The 18,248-nt window shown below is 41.9% G+C and overlaps 1 protein-coding gene across 1 annotated transcript in view; it reads left to right on the top strand.

Annotated features, from left to right (window-relative positions):
• Positions 1-18,248, top strand: part of Atp8a1 (ATPase phospholipid transporting 8A1) — a 187,102-nt gene that overhangs the window by 62,357 nt on the left and 106,497 nt on the right. Inside the window, exons 16-20 of the mRNA XM_051165287.1 lie at positions 7,157-7,229; positions 9,229-9,334; positions 10,358-10,440; positions 12,225-12,274; positions 15,174-15,243. Of these exons, the coding sequence (XP_051021244.1) occupies positions 7,157-7,229; positions 9,229-9,334; positions 10,358-10,440; positions 12,225-12,274; positions 15,174-15,243 (382 nt within the window). The remainder of the gene's footprint in view (positions 1-7,156; positions 7,230-9,228; positions 9,335-10,357; positions 10,441-12,224; positions 12,275-15,173; positions 15,244-18,248) is intronic.

Genomic DNA, 18,248 nt, shown 5'->3' with positions numbered 1-18,248 from the left:
ATTTTGGCTTTTAAAACTGAATCATTTGGGTAGAAAGATGAGCTCGCCCAGAGCTAGGACTCTACTTCTCAGCAATAATTGCCACACGATGACTATTGTGAAGCTCCAGGTGCTAAAACATGAGCACAGCCAAGACTCAGAGTCTAGTTCCAGTGGGACAAAGATTAGAAGTGTTTGCAGGCTGTACAGTGCAGCCTGCCAGCATCACCTACAGCAGCAGGAATCGCGCTGTGGCTGCACAGCTCTTCCCTTGTGGTCCCCACCCATTTCTTTTCTAAAAACAATTGAAGGAAAGAAAATGCCAGAAATCTTACAAGAGCCTGTTCCTGGGAAGGTTTATGGACAGGAGAGAGCTGAGTCAGAGCCAAGGCATGAAGGGAGGACCTGCCCCCTAGTGGTGCAAGGCCTAAAACATGCCCATGACTTTAAGAAAGGGAAAAGAAGCAAGCCAGTAGGAAAGGGGTATAAAGAAAGAAAGCCAAGGCACAGAGCCTTGTGAATGGCTTGCCAGAGAGTGAGTGAGTGAGAGAGTGAGAGAGTGATGGGGGCTGCCAAATGCGTGAGCTTCCCACAGAGGCTGCTTAGGAAGAAAAGCTGTGGAACCTGAGGGCCTCACATTCCCTAGGAAGGTCCCCTGCATGTGAGGAACGAAAAGGAACCATCCAGATATGTCTTGGATCCAGACCTTACCCCAGCCTGAAGCTGTTCACTGAGTAGTAATAATAATAATAATAATAATAATAATAATAATAATAATAATAATAATAATAATAATAATAATAAAAATACTCTAGAACACAGGAAGAAAACTCATCTCTCCAGGGACCTGAGACAGGAACAGATGGGGTCATGGGAGGGTGACTTGACTCCAGTCACAAAAGCTGGAAACAGCAGAAACTGGAGGTCACGCAAGGTCCAAGAGTGACTAGCTGGCCACAGACCTGTTCCCAGAAGAGCATGCATCTAGGGGACAGTCTGTCCTTCAACCTTGGGCTACAGAAACCTGCCCTACAGCTCTTTCTGAGGAAAGCTGGTGACTCTGGACTAGTGGTTCGCACCCTTCCTAATACAGTTTTCCACGCTGCAGGGAACCCCCCCAACCATAAAGCTATTTTCATGCTTCTTCATAACTGTATTTTTTGCTATGCATCAGAATCTGATATGCAGGATAGCTGATATGTGACCCCTATGAAAGAGCTGTTTGACCTCCAAAGTGGTTACGACCCACAAGTTGAGAACCACTGCACTAGACCACGTGATAAGTCTGAAGATGGAACTGAAAAAACCGTAGACCCCTTCTAGTCTGGCTTGAATTAAGGAACACACGTGTCCTGGTACACACCTGATCAACATAGGGTCAGCTTAACAGCAGCCCTGCAGGTGGCTGGATAGAAAAACAGATGTGTGTGTGTGTCGTGTGACGCTAGCGACAAGCTGTCTCTTCGTTCATGCTCAGTTGCATTAGATCTTTAGAAGCTTTGCCTCCACTGAGTTGTACGTATGTTTAGTTTATTAATTGTTTCACAGTCAGAGAAGTAGTTTTGATAACCCCATATTCTCTGCCTATGGTGTGAATAAGAGCAGGCTTAAAGCAAGTTAAATGTATATATAAAACACAGAACCTGAATTGTCTTCATAAAGCTTGCCTGGAGAATTCTGATTTTTTCGACTTGTGTTGAAAGTTGTATTTTTTAAAATCTCTTTTAACACTGAGTTCTAAGCCATAGATAGTGACACATGCTTACAATCCTAGCATGTGTGAGGTTAATGCAGAGGATTGCTACAAGTTCAAAGCCAGCGCAGGATACGGCAGCAGGACAGCCAGAGCTAGCAAGACACTATCTCGAAGAAGAAGAAAAAACAAAAACAAAGTAAAACAAATGCTAGGCCCAAATAAAGAAATTTCCTTTCTCAGTCACACACACTCCCCCCCCCCTCTCTCTCTGTGTGTGTGTGTGTGTGTGTGTGTGTGTGTGTGTGTGTGTGTGTGTGTGTTCTCATTGAAATGGTGACTTTTGTAAGAAAAAAAATCTTTATAGTCAGGCCACTGCTTGTGCCTTTGTCAAGTTCTTGATATGTATCTACACATAGTGTGTGCACTTTGTGTGTAATGAATGCATATATTTCAAGCCTCTATCAAGGATTGTGCTCCTGTTTTCAGTTAAAGTTCATTAACATGTAGCAATTTCAAAGGGAGTAAAGAAAAAGAAAAAGAAAGGTTTTTTAGCCACCTTGAAACTGTTACAATTCCATTAACTAACCCATCCTGTGTGTTTGTGAGCACCTACTAAGTGCTTAGACCTGAGCCTAAGTAAATAGAGTTTATGTTTTAAAAAAAAGAAAAGAGAAGAAAGAAAATGTTTCTTTCTCTCTCTCCCCTGTATTACATACCTCAATTTCTATTTCTAAAAATAGCCGAAGTGGCTGATTCTAGGTATATCTTTTTATTGTAGGTTTACTCTACAATAACCATATTTTTCTCTTGAATTTTTGCTTTTTTTTTTTTTTCCAAGACAGCCTTGGCTGTCCTGGACTCTCTTTGTAGACCAGGATGTCCTCAAACTCACAGCTGATCTGCCACCACGCCTGGCTTTCTCTTGAATTTTTTAAAGAAAGCATATATTGTTTAGTGTAGGCTTTTTATGTGAGACTTTTTCATACTCTGCAGAGGCCTGTCCCTCCCGCACAGGCACTGGGGTCCTTGTGGACACCACAACACCAACCATGAGCTCGTTAGCAGAAACCTCTGGCTGAGTCTCAAGGTCCTTACAGAAGGCCTGATGAACCCTGAAACACATCTATTTCCTTCTGGTCAGAAGAACAGAATCTCTCTGTGGCTGGGGACCTGGCGAGATCTCTTCCCTCAGGACTTAACCCAGTTGCTCAGTCACCTGAAGGGTGAGTCACCTTCAGTGGAGCTATGGATGGGTTATTAGGGCTTCGGAGAGAAAGGGCGTTTTCTTCCCCACTCCCAGGCTCCTGGACCTGTGGCTCTGAGGCCTGTCCTCTTTTCTGAGGCCTTACTGGAAAAAGGGTAGTTTCCCCTTTTTCTTTTTATCTCTGTTTTCTATACTTGCCAAAGCACAGACAGGGCAAGCTTCAGGTACTCTGATCTTTTAAAATATTTTCTTTTCTTTCTTTTTTGAGGGTGGGGGGAGTGTTGGTTTTTTGTCTGTTTGTTTGTTATTTGTGTTTTTGTTTTTGTTTTTTGAGATACGGTTTCACTGTGTAGCTTTGGCTGTCCTAGACTTGCTTTGTAGACCAGCCCAGGCCTTGAACTCACAGCGATCCACCTGCCTCTGCCTCCTGAGTGCTGGAACTAAAGGCGTGCACCACCATGCCTGGCTGGGAGTGTTGTTTCATTTTGTTTGTTTGTTTGCTTGCTTGCTTGCTTGGTTTTTTTGTTGTTGTTGTTGTTGTTTTATTTTGTTTTTGTTTTTTTTGAGACAGGATCTCATTATCTAGCTGTTGGTGTCTAGAATTCATATGTAGACCAGGCTAGCCTCTAACAGAGATCCAGCTGCCTCAGCCTCCCCTGGCTTCTTACACTTTTCTAAGCTACAGCTTGCTGTCCACAGCCTGCACCCTTGCTGCAGCTGCAGCTTAGAAACTATGGATTGTTCTCTTCCGCTTTTTCCATCTTATTCTTGCAGGGAACTACAGAAATTTACAGCTTGCTGCCCTGGGGTTTTTACTTTAGGCACTAATAAAATTTCCCTCAATGTTTCTTCTGAGCCTGTTCTTAAATCCTTTTATTAACAAGGCTAAAAACCCAGAGGAGAGACCTCACTTTTCCCTCTAATAGTATCTGGACATTGAAAATGTACTGCAGGAAGAATGTTTTAACGTGCAACATTTTGTACCAAGTAAATAATTATTTCTAGAACAAGAGTTACTAATCAGGAGGCCAGAGACATTGCTCAGCTGTTAAGAGCACTGACAACTCTTCCAGAAGACCCGGGTTCAATTCCCAGCACCCACATGGCAGCTGACAACTGTCTGTAGCTCCAAATCCGGGAGATGTGGCACCTTCAGACATACATGCAGGCAAAACAAAGCATAAATAAATAAATAAATAAATAAATAAATAAATAAATAAATAAATCTATCTCTTTTTTTAAGTCACATAATCAAAGGGTTCTAGTTTAAATCTTATGCACTGTTCTCTAGGCTGGGTCAAATTTGCAATCCTCCTGCCTCCCCAGAGCAAGATGGCCACCGTACCTCATCTCCAGTTGCTTTATAGGAATCAATTTCCATTTTTACCCATGATACATATTTTATTCTTTTACCACAATTCTAACAGTACAAAGCTGACCAACTGATGTTCATCTTTCGTTTTCTTGTGCTGAGACGTGAGTGAATACCAGACCAGAGACACTGGGGTCTCCTTCCTAAATTCCGAGTTTTGTCTTCTTGCCTAGTGCTGCTCTCTGGTGGCCACGAGACATTTTCATTTTGTAGGAACTTACCTCAATCATATGAATTCTACTTTCCCCCAATTCGCCCTGCACCGTTTGACTTCCTTTCAGGAGTTTTTGCTCTTTGGAAATAATTATCCTTGTGCAGTCAACTCTATTGACATCTGCATGTTTCATCTTCTGGCTTGGGCAGGAACCCTAGGCCTTTCCTCGGGAGTGCTTTTTAGCAAACTGTGTGAGATTAAGATGGAAACTATGGCTTGCCTTTATTCTGTTCTCTCTTTTGTTTTATGATTGTCTTAGTTTGAGTTGAATTTTGGAATTTAAAAAAAAAAATCTGCAGTGAATTGAGGTAGCCCATTGGTTACACACTTGCCTAGTGGGCATAAATAAACAAATAAGTAAACCATCGTCTGTGCTGTGGTTGAAAGAGGCATTATTGAGTTGGCTGGGTACTTTCTGAGGTCTCTCTTAATTTCTGTATTGACCCCCTCATTTTTGTTGAATTGGGAAATAACTACAATGTTATCTGGCTTTAAGCTGCGTATGGTACAGGGAGTGAGACATACTTTCTCCCCTTCCCCTTAACCGCTGCCTGCCCTGTTTGCTGCTCACTGAAAATGCCACCCCATCTTTGTCTCTTTATGAGCAAAGTGCCACTTGAAATTTTCTAAGGGGGGAAAAAAAACACAAAACAGATGTGACTTGTTGCTGGCTTTCATTTAAATACGCAGGCAATTTTGTAAATGCATATGATTTTAAATATTTATGCTTTTAGCATAGTTCTTATTTTTAAATATTGTGAGCGTCCTTAAAAAAAAAAAAACTAAAAGTAGATCTTTTGTAAGGTTGGGGCAGGGTGGGGTTGGGGGGCGGCGTAGTGAAGACTGTGCCTGGGTCATCCTAGGCAAACCGCTCTGTCAGAGTATGAGTTGTGACTTTCTACGGCCTTGGTGAGGAAGCCACTCGGTGGAAGGGAGCTCTTATTTAATACTTTACGTCCTGGAAGCTGTAGGGAACGCAGAGTGGGACCTGTCTGTGGAAGTGTCCAGCTGCACATCTCCACGGTTAGTTAGATACTTCTGAGAGTTGCATCAATAATAGCAACCGGGATTTACGGAGTGAGTGGATGCTTGGTCAGGAGTAAGACATGTTTTAAATTTTATAAAGGCTTTTATTTTGGGAATCTTAGAAAGAAAAGGTATTCGTACAGTAAGATGTGACTGCATATTCCCCCATTTTTCAGCCTCCTCAACAAATAAAAATACAGCTATGAAACAGGAGAGAATACATTTTAATAATAGGGATATTTCATAAAATCATAAATGGTAAACTTTTAAACTTTGTTTTTTATCACATTTGTTTATTCTTTGGAAAGGGGCGTGTGTGCCATGGCATGCATACAGAGGTGAGAGGTCAGACTGTAGAATTAGGTCTCAATGTCCACCTGCGAGTCCAAGGGACCGAACTTGGGTCATCAGGATTGGCATCAAGCACCTTTCCTCACTGGGCCATCTCATCAGTCCTGATAGTAAAATTGTTCTTTATAAATGATAATATTTATAGAAGACATGTGTTAATTTTTCTATCTACCAACTGATAAGTCATTTAAAGCTATTGGACCCCCATACTCAATACTAAACCAACAGTGCCAATGATGATTGTGAGAATCCTTAACTTCACCTGCTAACAAAGATGTCTAGTATGATTTTGATGATTCACAGGCCAAACACTGATATTTAAATAAAGGAAGCTGTGTAGCATTACAAGCATTCATGAATTTTTTTCTTTATTGGTTCTAGTCTGCTTTCTCCAAGGATCTCTCCTTTTGATGCTTGTAGTTTTAAAATGTGAAAGAAAGTCTTAACACTTGTCCCATTTAGAATTGTCAAAGCTCTGTAACTCAAAATTAAATTATGATTAAAACCTTCAATTATTATAGTTACTTAATTCTTGGAGATGTGTTTTTGTTTTGGTTTGGTTTGGTTTGGTTTTGTTTTGTTTTTTTGGTTTTTCGAGACAGGGTCTCTCTGTGTAGCCCTGGCTGTCCTGGACTCACTCTGTAGACCAGGCTGGCCTCGAACTCACAGCGATCTGCCCGCCTCTGCCTCCCGAGTGCTGGGATTAAAGGTGTGCACCACCACGCCCGGCTTGAGATGTTATTTTTTTTCTCAGTAAATTCTGAAACTTTTGTACGGAAAAAGGAAGTCCCTGTGTATATTTTCAAGGGACACTTCAAGGCTACACTGAAGTATTTTGACATGCCTGCTTAAATGCTCCTTGGTTTTTGGTTTGATTTTCCTAGTGCATGGTCATGAGATTAGTGATAGATTAGAAACAATATAGATTCTATTTATTTCAAGTAAAGTGCATAATCCATTTATTGGTGTAGAGTCAGCCACAATACAAATCCCCTGCATATTCATAATTATTTTTCTTTCTTTATAGGATAATATGATATGCTAAGAAATATTTTACACATATTTATAAATGTCGACAAACTACATAGCTTTTTTATATTTCATATAATCATTTATATTTGTCACTATACATAAAGAGTTCTTATACATATTTTAATAACTTCATTAATACTTAGAATCTTTTTTAAAACGTGTTTTATGATAGTCATGAAATCAATTATTCTAACGCATTGAGAGTAATCACTCATTATTAGTTATAAGCAGATGAGTAGGCCTATAGAAATGAACCAATTTTGCTTTATTTTTCTCCTTTAGGCAGAGCTCACAGTTTGGAGATGAAAAAACATTTAATGATCCGTCACTGCTGGAAAATCTCCAGAATAACCATGTAAGTGGCATCGAAACCTTATCTGTCCCCTAAGAGATGAGCACCAGTGAGCATCTCTCAGATGTTCTCCACGTTTATTTCTTTATTATTTTTACTTATATGATCTTTTACATTCATTTTATTTTATATGTGCTAATGTTTTAAATGCCTGCTGTGCCCAGAGGTTTATACCTTTCCCTAAACTTAAAGAATTTTCTGCTGTGATTGCATTGAGTCTATTTTCTCTGCCTTCCTAAGTAGAAAGGGGAGTTAGGAAACAAAATTTAACTATTACTAAAGCTAGAAGAAAACTGAAAAGCATATAGGGACAGAGAAGGGAAGGAAAGAAATGGAAATAGGTATAGAAGGGTTATAGATATGAAAAATAGATACAGAACGGTTGTAGATATGAGAAATAGATAAGAGACTACAGTAGAATGGTACGGAAACAGAATAATCTAGCCTAGTGGGGCAGTATAAAATATGTCAGTGAAGATTCTTTTTAAAATAGCAGAAAATGAAATTAGACTAAAATACAAGGTGCTCTATCATCAGTCAAAATGCCTTCCTTTCTTGTGTGTTAGAAGGTGCCTCTCTTCTCTCTCGGAGGTATAGATAGAATTTAACTATGTTGGTAAGCAAGCAGCTGCCCATCCTAGGGCTGACTTACAACATAGCCCAAGCATCTCCTGAAGTTAACGTTTACCTGTATTTCCCCTGTCCAGACCGTCGTGGCCCCTGTAGGGAGTGCTGCCTCAGCTTCCTGTCCAGCTCCTGGTTTCTGTCCTCACTGGTGACTTGCTGCCCGAGAATGCAAGCCACTCTGCCTCCCTGGCCTCCCCCAGCCCTCACAGAGTCGTCTCTCCACTACATCACCACTCTGCCTTGAGCAACTCTTTTTTCCTTCCTCCGGAGGCCACGTTGGCCTTCTTTCTTTTTTTCAAATACTTCCATCTTTCCTCCTTTGGGGCCTTATTAGGCACATGCCATTCTTCCCAGGGGAATTGATTCTCTGTACTCAGTTCTTCATAAGGTTGAGATTTCTTCCATATATCCATCTCCGCATCTCATGAACAGCCACCAACTCCTGTCACCTTGACATGACATTCGCACAATCTCCTTACAGTCCTTAGCGTGCTGTCCATAAGCAATGTGGTCACTTAAGTCTGCTCTGCCTCCCACAAGTCTAAGCGTCCTGTGGCTGGGACCACGTGTGCCTTGTCCACTCTCTTAGACCAAGCAGCTTTTTTCCATAGCCTGACTTAACCTTTCCAACTGGTTCACTTTAAATTGGAGGTTATAAGAATATAGACACACAGTATTTTTCTTTATTAGCTTGAATGACATTTCTCTCTAGAAAGAAGCCAGGCATGAAGATGTTTAATATTTAGTGTCTAGGTTCCTTTCTCATCAGATCTGAGATGCTGACAGAAGGGATTCACTATTCATTCTCCCTCAAGCCCCAAGAGTTGCTAGTGCTCAGTAATTGCTTGAGATATATAGACACACATACACACACACACACACACACACACACACACAGAGAGAGAGAGAGAGAGAGAGAGAGAGAGAGAGAGAGAGAGAGATGTACTGGGCTAAGGTGGCCATTTTTGAGAGCAGGGAGGACGGCATTACAGAGAGATGCATACCTCATCATGACCCTTGCTCAAAGGTTTAGATGCCTGAAATGTCAATCTGGCTAGAAATTACAAACAAATAAGTAAACATTTTAGAACGTCTCCTCTGTCCACTAAGGACCAAGTTCATCATCTTCTTCTACCATTTATATTTAAGAGCACAAAAAAATCATGTTAAATAAATGTTTAACAGAATGAATGGGGAAGCACAAGAAGGAGTAAGCTGAGTTCTAACTACATTTTCTTCATAACAATCTTGGCTGTAATCCTGCACCCCCGACGCTTCCCAGCTGCACTCTTCATAAATGGCCATGAAGTACCACCACTGCATGAGTGTCAAGTGCTTAAATAAAAAGGCATGAGTGTGTATTTATTCCTCACAGCCAACCGCACCGATCATTTGTGAGTTTCTCACGATGATGGCCGTCTGCCACACAGCTGTACCAGAGAGAGACGGCGAGAAGATCATTTATCAGGCAGCATCGCCAGGTACAGAGGACGCCACTGGGGTGTTTTTCTGTAGGAAAGCGTTCTCAAGTCTGGTATTATGGGTCTTAAGGTTTCAATTTAATTTAAAAATAGAATGTAACCAAATTATAATTTTAGATTTTAAAAACGTTCATAGTTAGGAACTTGGCTTTCAGGAATAAGTGTGTGTGTGTGTGTGTGTGTGTGTGTGTGTGTGTGTGTGTGTGAAAATACGTTGCTTTATGTATGTGATTTTTCTAAAATGAATTATATGGAAAATTGAGTAACTAAAGTGTATACGAGGGAATAAAAGTATTTGTATACATGCAGTTGCTCCCTTTATAAGCATCTCACCTCATGGGATTCCATAAAATATTTATTAGTTATCAATGTCTGCTATTTAGTCTTGATTTTAGACTTCTTTTTAAGATAAAATGAGGTAAATAATCCAAACTTTTAGAGGAAAAAATGATGTAGTTTGTATTTCAAAACCATATTCTAAACGAGTGGGTTATGACTTATAAGATGTATCAAATTCCTAAAGCAGAGTAAGGAATATTAGCGCTTCAGAGAGAGTCTGTCTGTCTGTCTGTCTGTCCTTGTTATCCCCTCTCAGTAGTGATGGGACTTCATGACACACTGAGAAAAGCAGCTAGCATAAACTGAAGCCTCTGTTCAGTTCCCCAGGGAACTGGAGTTAACATTCAGCCTTTTAGCGTGTGGTGGGTAGGGGGGCGGGGGAGGGGTGGCGTGGTGAGTAGGGGGTGGGGGGAGGGGTGGCGTGGTGAGTAGGGGGTGGGGGGAGTGGAGATGAAACCTGACGGGACTTCCTGCCATTCACTTGCAGAGAGGCGTTCCCAAGCACGTGCCTGAGGAAGGGGTCTTTTCAAGCTGCCACTTTCAGGTGTGGGTGTCTACCAGCGAGAGTCAGGGTTCAGGAGCGCGATGCTCACACTGCACCCCTTCCTCTGGCGTCTTCCCTTTATGTCTGCGTACATTACATGTAACTGTCCTCTTCTTCTTTCTCCTGCTCCCCTGATGTAGACGAGGGGGCACTGGTCAGAGCGGCCAAGCAGCTGAATTTTGTCTTCACGGGAAGAACTCCTGACTCGGTCATCATCGATTCAGTAAGTCACTTTATGTTTTAGGGGCTTTATTAAAACCTGTGTGATGCAGTTACACAGCTTCAAAGGCAAAGGCAGGAAGGAAAAGAGTACTGCGAAACTGATGTGTTCTCCTTTAGGGGCGGGCACCACTGTCCATCATCTTTAAACATGTAACAAAACTGTACCGACAATATGCTTGGTAGACAATATTGATTCTTCAAAACTAGATGTATCTACTGACTTTTCTCTCCTATTAAATGGAGATTTATCTTTCTTGAATCCATCTTCCCACTTGTCTCTTCTCCAGATTCCAAACAGTATTAGATGTTTGGTTATATAAGGTACCCAGAAGGCTGGGCACAGCATATAGCTCTGTTATCCTGATGCACAGCAGGTCAGAGGCCAGAGGATCTGGAGTTCAGAGCCAGCCTCAGCTGCATAGTGAGTTTGAAGCCAGCCTGGGCTACAGGAGACCCTGTCTCCAAATAACTAACAACAAAAAGCTAATTATTCAGAATCTGATTTTTTTTTTTTAAGTGAGCAAACAGATGCATCACAGCAAGTGATATCCAAACGGGTACATGACAGACCATGGCTCATCATCAAGGAAATATAAAACCCTAATGAAACACTATTATGCACCCATTATGGAGGCTAAAATTAGAAAACATTCACAGAAGCACGTTAGTTATTTTTTTTTTTTTTTAAAAAGACTTTTCTAATAAAGGAAAGCCTGCCTCAGTCCAGCAGCTACACTCAGTCCTCAGTTACTCAGGAGAAAAGAAGTGTGTGTCCAGCAAAAGACTTACAATGGCATGTTCATAGTGGCTGTGGCTGTGGTTTCCAAAAAATGGAAACAAACAGAAAGCACATCAGCCGGAGAGGATGAACAGGTTGGGATCTACCTGACAATCTGAACAATGAAAAAGAGTGAATTCTATATGTGGAATAATATAAATGTATATGTAAAAAAAATTTAATTTAAAATTTTTTAAATTAAAAAAATTAAAACTTGGAAAAAAGAATAAAAAAAGAGTGAATTCTTGGCTCTTTAGCAGTGTGGATGAATCTCAGAAACTTTATGTTGAAGAGGGCCACAAAAGAAAGCATCCTTTGTACATCCATCTGTGTGCAGCTAGAAAGTCTGCAAAGGTGATTTATAATGATGGGATTTTGAGTAGTGGTTGTTGCCTTGGGCAGGGAGAAGACTGATTGCATCTTTGACAGGGTGGTGTTTGCACTGGCGGTGCCTTTATCAAACTACACAGTGTGCATTGAGGATCTCTATTGTTCCTTTAATGTAAATGATATCTTACTTTAAAAATTCTCATTAGCATTTCTGTTATGCCCATGCATGTACTCATAGCTAAATATCTTTGTGCATAGATTTCTTTCTTTAAGCTATTTCTTTCCTATCTCCAAATTTTTTCTTAAAAATTCCCTGTCTCATTATTTTCTAAAAATAAAATTTTGACATTTTCTTTTACTGTTTCATTTTCTTTCTCCGGCTCCTTGAGTCCATACTTTCTTAGTTACTAACCTCAGGACAGTCACCACTGTCCCGTGACAATCCTGTCTTCTCTGTCTGGGCTGCCGTAGTTCTCAGGCTGCTTCCACGACACTGGGATCCTTCTCAACCCTCTCCTACCCTCCACTGCTCATTAACCTGAAAGTTCAGTAAATTCTCTTCCGTAATTCAGAAGGGGGAGGGGAAACTGTGTTTGTATCGACACTTTACAATGAACTTTATGGCCAGTGATTATTTCCAAGAAGCCTAAAATATTTCCAATTCTTTTATTCTGCAGCTGGGGCAGGAGGAAAGATATGAATTGCTCAATGTCCTAGAATTCACCAGGTAAAGATGCCGGCTCTGTAATTTGTGTGTGGGGGAGGGGAATACATTTTCATCCATCTTTGGGTTTTCCTATATATAGGTGGAACATATGCTTTACTTTTATTTGTGTGTTTAAGCAAAATACTAAGATCTCCCATGGAGTCTGGGTTCCCCGTCTGCAGAGAAGTCATACAGGGATTCTTCGGAGTGTGGCACTACATGATTTCTGATGGCAGCTCAAAGGTCTTTTGGAAATGCAACTGCCTGAATCACAGATACAAGATAGAACCCAGAGTCCCCTGGCTGGCCTGTTAGCTAGCATTCCAACAGGATAGCAAATGCCTGAAATAATCATCTTCTAAACATAAGCTGACCTTGACGTCTTTTGGAGGTTGCACTCCACACTCAATGAGCTCCACTGTTTTGGACCTGTGGTGAGAGAACACATGAGGCAGGAACGCAGGAAAGAGTAAACCACCTCATGGCCTGATGGTCCTACCACAGGGTCTTCAAAGATTGCATTGACACCTGTGAGACGCTTCAAAACCTCCAAAGACGGAACAAGAAAGTTGACTCTGGTTTCACAGTCCCCCTCGAGCTACACCCCCAATGACCTAAAGACTTCCCGCTTCTTAAAGGTTCCCACTGCCTAACAGCAACTCTCTGGGACCAATCCTCCAACACACAGGCTTTTGGGGGGAAGATTTCAGCTCCAAACTATAGATAGCATCTAGAGACCCTAAGACATACATATATCAAGAAGCAATAAGATTTGTGCGGAACGAAATTAATAAGAGTTAGGAAGCCTCCATCATAATTGCACTTTCCTCACGTCCACTTGTTTCTATGAAGCAAGAGTCACCATCACATTGGGAGGAACAGGAAGCAAAGTGAGTGTCCCACTCACTCCTTAAAGGGAAATAATGTTGGCTGTGTTCATTAATTTCCTCCACACTAGGGCAGGATGCCGGAAGTTGCCAGAAGCAAGATAAAAATGAGAGGTTAATTTTGGCTTATGTTTTAAAGAGAAACAGTCCATACAAGGTGCTTGGAGCTCCATCCGTGGTGGCTATTGCTTGTGTCTGGTTAACTCTCTATGGATCCAGGAACAAAGGGCTCAGGGCCAGAAGAGGCCATAACCCTGGAGGCCTCTGCCCAAATAGCCCCTTTCAGCCTAGTAGACCTCATCTCCTAAGGGTCTCAGGACTTCTTAAATAGCTCCACCAAGGGACTAGCTATCAAATACTGAAGCTTGTGGGAGACTTTTTAATATTCTGGCTAGAACAGAGGTCTTCAGTTACATCACTCCTACACAGACTTATATTATGCACTGTCCAGCCAACCATGTTCTTACCACAGGGTCTCTGAAGACTGTGTGCTACCTCTCATAGGACACTGCAGAAACTAAATGCGATGGCAAAAAAAGCAATGATTTGTTTGAGGAATAGAAATACCCTATTTTCTTGAGCTTTTTCCTGGGTAAGCAAATGTGCACACTGCCCAGGAGAGACAGTATGCTGACTTTGGTTGCTCTCTTGATCGGAGGTGACCACATGACCAAATACGGAGGCTAAAAAAATTAAATAGAGCCGGGCGTGGTGGCGCACGCCTTTAATCCCAGCACTCGGGAGGCAGAGGCAGGTGGATCGCTGTGAGTTTGAGCCCAGCCTGGTCTACAAAGTGAGTCCAGGATGGCCAAGGCTACACAGAGAAACCCTGTCTCGAAAAACAAAACAAAAAATAAATAAATAAATAAAAATAAAAACTAAAATAAAATAAAAAAATAAATATTTTTTAAAATGTGAGAGAGGGATTCAATGCAAGTGAGTGAAGTTTGACACATGGGGGACTTGTAGGGGGACCAGTGTGAGCTGAGGCCTTGCAGGGGTGAGGGAGGCAGCTTCCCCGAGGAACAAAATGTCCAGGTGGTCAGTGTGGGTGGTCAGTACAGGTCTGCTGCCTACTTCTCATGGTCATCTCCGACGCGGCGCCTTTTCTCTGCAATGGCCGGCTGATTCTGATGGGTCTCAGAAGAGGGTTCCCAGCCTTAGATAACGACTGGAGAAGTAAAGGGACGAGCCTGGGACCATTAAATCAGAACTGGACTCAGAACAGCACGAATCGGGAAGGACTGAGCTAACACGTGTAGTTCAGACAAGTTTGCTCTGCTCCTGAAGTACAGTCTCTCCACCTCCCCAAAGTCAGCCATACACTAAAAATACTGGATGGAAACTTCTAGAAGCAAGCAATTTCTAAGGCTCAAATACCTTTTACTAAGGTATATTGTTGTAATTGTTCTTTTAGTCACTGTTGTTACTTGCTTACCGTGTCTAACAAATTAACTATTGTCATAGATATGTATGTACAGGGAAAATGCAGGATTGGGTTGATACTATCCCCAGTCTTTGATATCTGCTGGGAGTCCTGGGGTGCACCCTTCTCAGAAAAGGGCCTACTGCAATTATGAAAAAATAATGAATGTTTATATTGCTTCTTAAAAGACTAAGATTTGCTTTTATAAGTGGTTATATATTTTAAATTATCATTTTTGTTTTTAATTTTTAAAATGTAGCATATAACCCATCTATTAAGATACTAGCCCAAATAGTTTCAGATATTAACATATTAAACACAGGGCTACTCTAGTGGGTATTAACACTGCTGTCTGGGGAGCTGTTTTGTTTATTCCTTTAAGACAGTAGATGGCACTCTGGTGACTTTTAAAAAAAAAGGCATAACTCTCCAAGGCACCCAGGTGTACACTCAGGAGACAGTTTGCATATACAGAAGAAAATGGCTCATAATCTGGTGGGATTAATTTTTTTCACGGCGAGCATTAAGCTACATGAAGCACAACAGAAACATGCCTATGCAGATCTGCCATATGATGACCCGTGACGGAAAAACCTCTTTATTTCAGCGCTAGGAAAAGAATGTCGGTGGTGGTTCGCACTCCATCCGGGAAGTTACGGCTTTACTGCAAAGGAGCTGTAAGTTTTTACTTCTGCCTTTTACAGTTTTGATTTATGATGGTTTATAATGCTCGTGTTAGGCATCCTGCGATGGAAACGTAACACAGATGTTTAGCATGAAGCCGATGACATCTACTTTTGTTGGTGTTTTATAGTGACAGCATTTGGCCCCATCTGATGAAATGGGGAACTCCTTCTGGGTGCATTTGGTGCATTGAAAAAGTCTGGCATAGGTTACTTTCCTAATTCAATTCTTAGTGCATGATATTTGAGGTTTGTGTTCTATTAGCTACGTTAGCAGATGACTAAATACAGAAAATATTTTTAAATTGTATTAGAATATAATAATGATACACTCCAATTTTAATCTGCTTGCCTAAAGACCGTAGAAATGGGGAGAGGGCTAGCTCACAATCATTGCTGTGATTTCTCATTTGGTATTGCTGGTTTGTCTTGCTTTAAATGTTACAGGATTGCCGATTGCTGGTTAGCTTCGGGATTGAGTAGATTATATCGGCAGAGATAGTATTGTGTACTCCAGCTGAATTTTCCTAGTAGTTAAAACATGTTTACACTCATGGGGGAAAAAAAACTGAGAGCCCCACCACACAGGGCCATTGTCTGCTAAGTCAGGCAGGATCTCTTCCTGGGGTGTTCTTTGCACATTTCAGCTTGGAATTTCACATTTTCCGCGGAGACTGGGAACCAGGAACTTAGCAAAGCCAAGGCTTTTGCTTAAATTCCTCTTGAGAAAGCTAAGTGCCTCGGCAGTAAAGCATCAAACACGCTTTTTGAATGTGCTGATGTGGTCGCTTTGGGTTCTGTGTTCACATTGATTAGGACACCTAACGTGAATTCATCAGTGCTTAGTCACCAGGCTTCGAGCTGGATTTAGAGATGTGACAGTAAAACCAAAGGCTCTAGGCAGGGAAGTGCCTAAAGAGAAGATTAGGTTGTGGCGCGCTATGCCAGTCTCCCACATTCCTATAGCAACAGCACTGTAAGATCTCCCAGGTCCTTGATTGGCACCTGTCTGCTTCACAACACCCAAAGCACGCCCCTCCTTTTTAAAATTTTGAGCATTCTACCTCTACACTTTCATTTGAGGTTTTAAAGCATCGGATACAAAATAAAAGACATTGGGTTTGTTTGTAATCAGAGAGATTGTTGGCACATATTAACTTGTGTGTTGTATCGCTTCCCCCTCTGAAGTAGGTTTAAGTAGTAAGAAGGCGTAAGCATATAAAACAGCAAGGAACATTTGAGAACCGTAGTTTGGTGTGGAGCGAGCAAAAGGGTTGTGACTCGGGTGACGGGCTTGCTTGGCCTCCACCAAGAGCATGTACTTTCTTCCCTGATGTTGGGGAAGATGATTTGAGGGCTGCAAACAGATGCAGGCAGAGCCTTATCGACTCTCCCAGGCAAGAGCTGCCGGGGATGGATGGAGACAGGCCCAGGGAAGACCGGGGCGGGAGATTTAGGAACTGGTAATTGATGTTTGCAGGTGCTGAGGGGAAGGATTATCAGGGTTGTTTGGGGATTTCTGCTGGGCTTGCCAAGTGGACTAACACCACTTTCCAAGATAGTGAGCTGGGAGCTACACGGGGGCTGTCAGGTGCTGAAGCCTGGATTACCCAGGAAAAGAAATTGAGTGAAACTATCTGGACAAAAAAAAAATTGACTCAACCACTGAGAGCACTTGTTCCTCTCCCAAAGAACATGAGCTTGGTTCCTAGCGCCCATGCAGCTTCCAGACGAGCCATATCCTCCTCCGGCCTCCAGGGCCACCTGCACCACCATGCAGACAAACCAAAAGAAGACCAGCTCTTCTCTCCACGTTCCTTGGTTGCATGTAGTTCTTTGTGTACAGGTGGGGCCCATAAGATTTCACCCTTCAGTGTTTAGCTTCCCCTTTCATTTCTAGGAGGCACAATCTCACAAAAGACTTTCTGGTCCTCTGGTTCTCACAGCCTTTCCATCCACCTCTTCCACAGCATCCCCTAGGCCTTAGATACAGGGTGTTGCTGCATTGTGAAGGCATCTGACGAGGGCTGGACTCCTCACCATCAGTTGAGGTCTGCATCCGGGCTAGTTGTGGTTTCTTGTGGCAGCCTCTGCTTGCCGCAAGGAGAAGTTTCTTTAATGTGAGGTGAGAGCTACACTTAGCCATTTGTATAAGGGTGAGTTTTAGATGCAACTAGTGATGCCAGTTGGCTAGGTTTCTAGCACCAGGCATGGTTTCCCTCCTAATGAGCTGGCCTTAAGTCCAATTAGAGAACTCAGGTGCAAGCCAGCTCCCCTACTCTGAGGCCAAGACCAGAGTACTGAGCTTTCTAATCATGCAAGGGGGCTGAGGAAACCTCATGCCAACCCCCTGCTAAGGCTATAAAACCATGAGGTTGGCATGTACACAGCCAAGCACAGAGCCAGAGCTATATGTAAATCTCACACCGGGCCAGTGAACACCGTAACAGGAGAAGCATGGGTTCGCTCCAGATTAGACCCTCTGTGTAAGACAACTGCTTCGAGATGTTTGGAATCTCAGCATGATAAATAAAGACGGTGCAGCTATTTTCATTCAAGAAGAAAATTGGGAAGGGGCTCTGATATACATGCAGGATTAATTAGAAATCTTAAACAATTTTTAAAATCAATAAGTGGAGTAAATTCTAAAATAGGCACAGTTGAGGGAAGGAAGAAGTTAGTAAAATAGAGAACAGTATTGGAAATTTCATGTAACATACAGTGTAAAGAAATAGTGACTGGGTTGGCGTGTGACTTATATTTCCTGCCTCTTAAGAGTTTCTGTGAGGAAGATACCTTGTTTTGTTAATTTTTAAGCTAAAAATTGGAAGCACATACAGGTTACAATCTATATCAGCAGTAGTAGCCAATTAGAGGAAATTACCAGTTCCTCAAATAAAACCTCAGTTTATTCAAGAAGTTTACTCTAAGCCACAGGGAGACTTGAGAAATTTGACTGATACAGTTGATCCTGCAGGAACCTTAAAGTGATTGAAAAT

Source organism: Acomys russatus, chromosome 22 (assembly GCF_903995435.1).
Source record: "Acomys russatus chromosome 22, mAcoRus1.1, whole genome shotgun sequence".
Lineage (NCBI taxonomy): Eukaryota > Metazoa > Chordata > Mammalia > Rodentia > Muridae > Acomys > Acomys russatus.
The sequence above is the reverse complement of the archived record's forward strand: the minus strand, read 5'-3'. Positions and strand labels throughout refer to the sequence as shown.